General features: G+C 38.8%; 1 protein-coding gene across 1 annotated transcript; it reads right to left on the bottom strand.

Moving 5' to 3' along the window:
* Positions 1-297: 297 nt before the first annotated feature.
* LOC121100664 (vomeronasal type-1 receptor 4-like) lies at positions 298-1,077 on the bottom strand. Its single transcript, XM_040621940.1, has one exon. It carries the CDS (start codon positions 1,075-1,077, stop codon positions 298-300), a length of 780 nt encoding a protein of 259 aa, XP_040477874.1.
* Positions 1,078-1,817: the final 740 nt, after the last annotated feature.

Here is a 1,817-nt window from a genome sequence, read left to right as displayed (position 1 = left end):
TGAATGAATAAATCTGTCACATTAGGAAAGATCTCTTAAAATTAGGGTAATGCAAAAAAATCAAAATGCATTTTTGAGAATCATTATAAGACAAAGATTGGCCCATTCAGGTGTAACTCCCTCAAACATGTTTTATTCCACAAGACTAGCCATTTATCTCCTACGTTCATGAAGCTGGATAGTTTCAGAGATGTCCAAAGGGAAAATTCTTAGCACTCTATCACAATTTGACCTTCCCAAACTTAAGGGTGGAAAATTCTAATTGAGGCCTTTGTATCAGAAAAGTGTGTGAGGGCATCATGCATTGAGGGAAACTGTGTGTTGAGAGGATTTTCTCATCTTTGAAAAGGCACAGTTCAGAAAGAATAGTTTGTTATGATTTTTGATCAGTAGTAAAGGACAAATTGCTGGATAAGAATGGGAGAGAATTATAGTGATGTTCTCTAGCCCTTTTATATTATGTTTATGACTTACATAAATGGTAAGGAAGCTATTACTCCAGTAAAAGAAAACAAAGCAGCTCACCAGTGCCAGGATTGTGTGGGTGGCCTTGGTTTCAGGAGAGGGTCTTGGGCTGAGGCTGGTCCTGTGGACATGCTGGAGTCTCTTGCGATGTGTGAAAAGAAACTTTACCATGTACACACTGGTCCAGACCATGAGGAACACACACAGGAAATCTCGTAAGACCATGGACCCTAGAAAGATAGCTGACTGAAGGTGATCAGGATCCTTCCCAATACAGTAAGTCAGAGAATACACTGGTCTAACCTCAGTGGTGTTGTAGGGGGCCCATGTACTCATGATGACACGGATGTAGATCAGCATGTTGATGATCCAGAAAGAACAGAAGGCAGGAAAAATGTATGTGGAGATTTTGGGTTTGAGCCATGCCCACCTAGAGTTGCTGGGAGTAATAATGATGGCCTGAAAAATACTGAGGAAAGACGTGGTGCAGAGGGAAAGACCTCGGGTGACTCTGTACAGGTACATCACTACCTTGCAACCAATGTCATCTAGAAAATTTCTTACTCCAAAGGCATTCATTACTTCTGGAATCCCACTGAAAAGAATTGTCATGACATTCACTAAAATCAAATGGATAAATATCAAATCTATAGGCTTCTTTGTATGTAGCTGGACTAAGAAGGTGTTGGTGAGTAACACCAGTAGCAATGTGTTTCCAATAAAACCAATCCCAACTTGAGAGAGAATGAACACTCCCAAAATAGTATCACCTGAAACCATCACATTCATTGGCCTCTTTACTTTGATACACTCTTGCACAGATTCAAAAGGAACCCAAAATGGACTGTAAGCCTGATGGAAATAATGGGATCATATGGAGACTCCATGAGGTAAGATCATCCTCAGCAGGAGGTTGTGCAGATGCTCTGTAAGAATATTCAGGAAAGTAAGAATTAGTTCTAGAGGTAAATTTCAAGGATTATTGATGTCACTGCAAAGGAATATGGATGAGATAAAGCATGCTTTTTAGGAACACCTAACTGCAATTCTAGGAAATAAGAATCTGAAGAAGTGTTTTTCTTCATTAAAAACAATATTTCAGATTTATACAGATTCCATTCATATTCTATGTGTACGTTATGAAATTCACCTCAAATATTTGAATGAATTTCCATCTTCTGCCATGAATAATAAAAAATTATTTCGTATTTCAATGCATAGAATTACGTTACTATTGTACATGACACACATTTTTCTTATAGTCATTCACCAGGAGAAGACTCCAATCCTAGAGTTGCACATGACCATCTGGCTCCTTAAATGCCATTCCTGACCCTGCTACACTCCTTTCC

This window comes from Ursus maritimus, unplaced genomic scaffold, assembly GCF_017311325.1.
Source record: "Ursus maritimus isolate PB19 unplaced genomic scaffold, ASM1731132v1 scaffold_5, whole genome shotgun sequence".
Taxonomy (NCBI): domain Eukaryota; kingdom Metazoa; phylum Chordata; class Mammalia; order Carnivora; family Ursidae; genus Ursus; species Ursus maritimus.
The sequence above is the reverse complement of the archived record's forward strand: the minus strand, read 5'-3'. Positions and strand labels throughout refer to the sequence as shown.

Excerpts from the sequence above, each read along its gene's own strand:
- LOC121100664 (XM_040621940.1), bottom strand. The coding sequence starts at position 1,077 with ATGACAATTCTTTTCAGTGGGATTCCAGAAGTAATGAATGCCTTTGGA.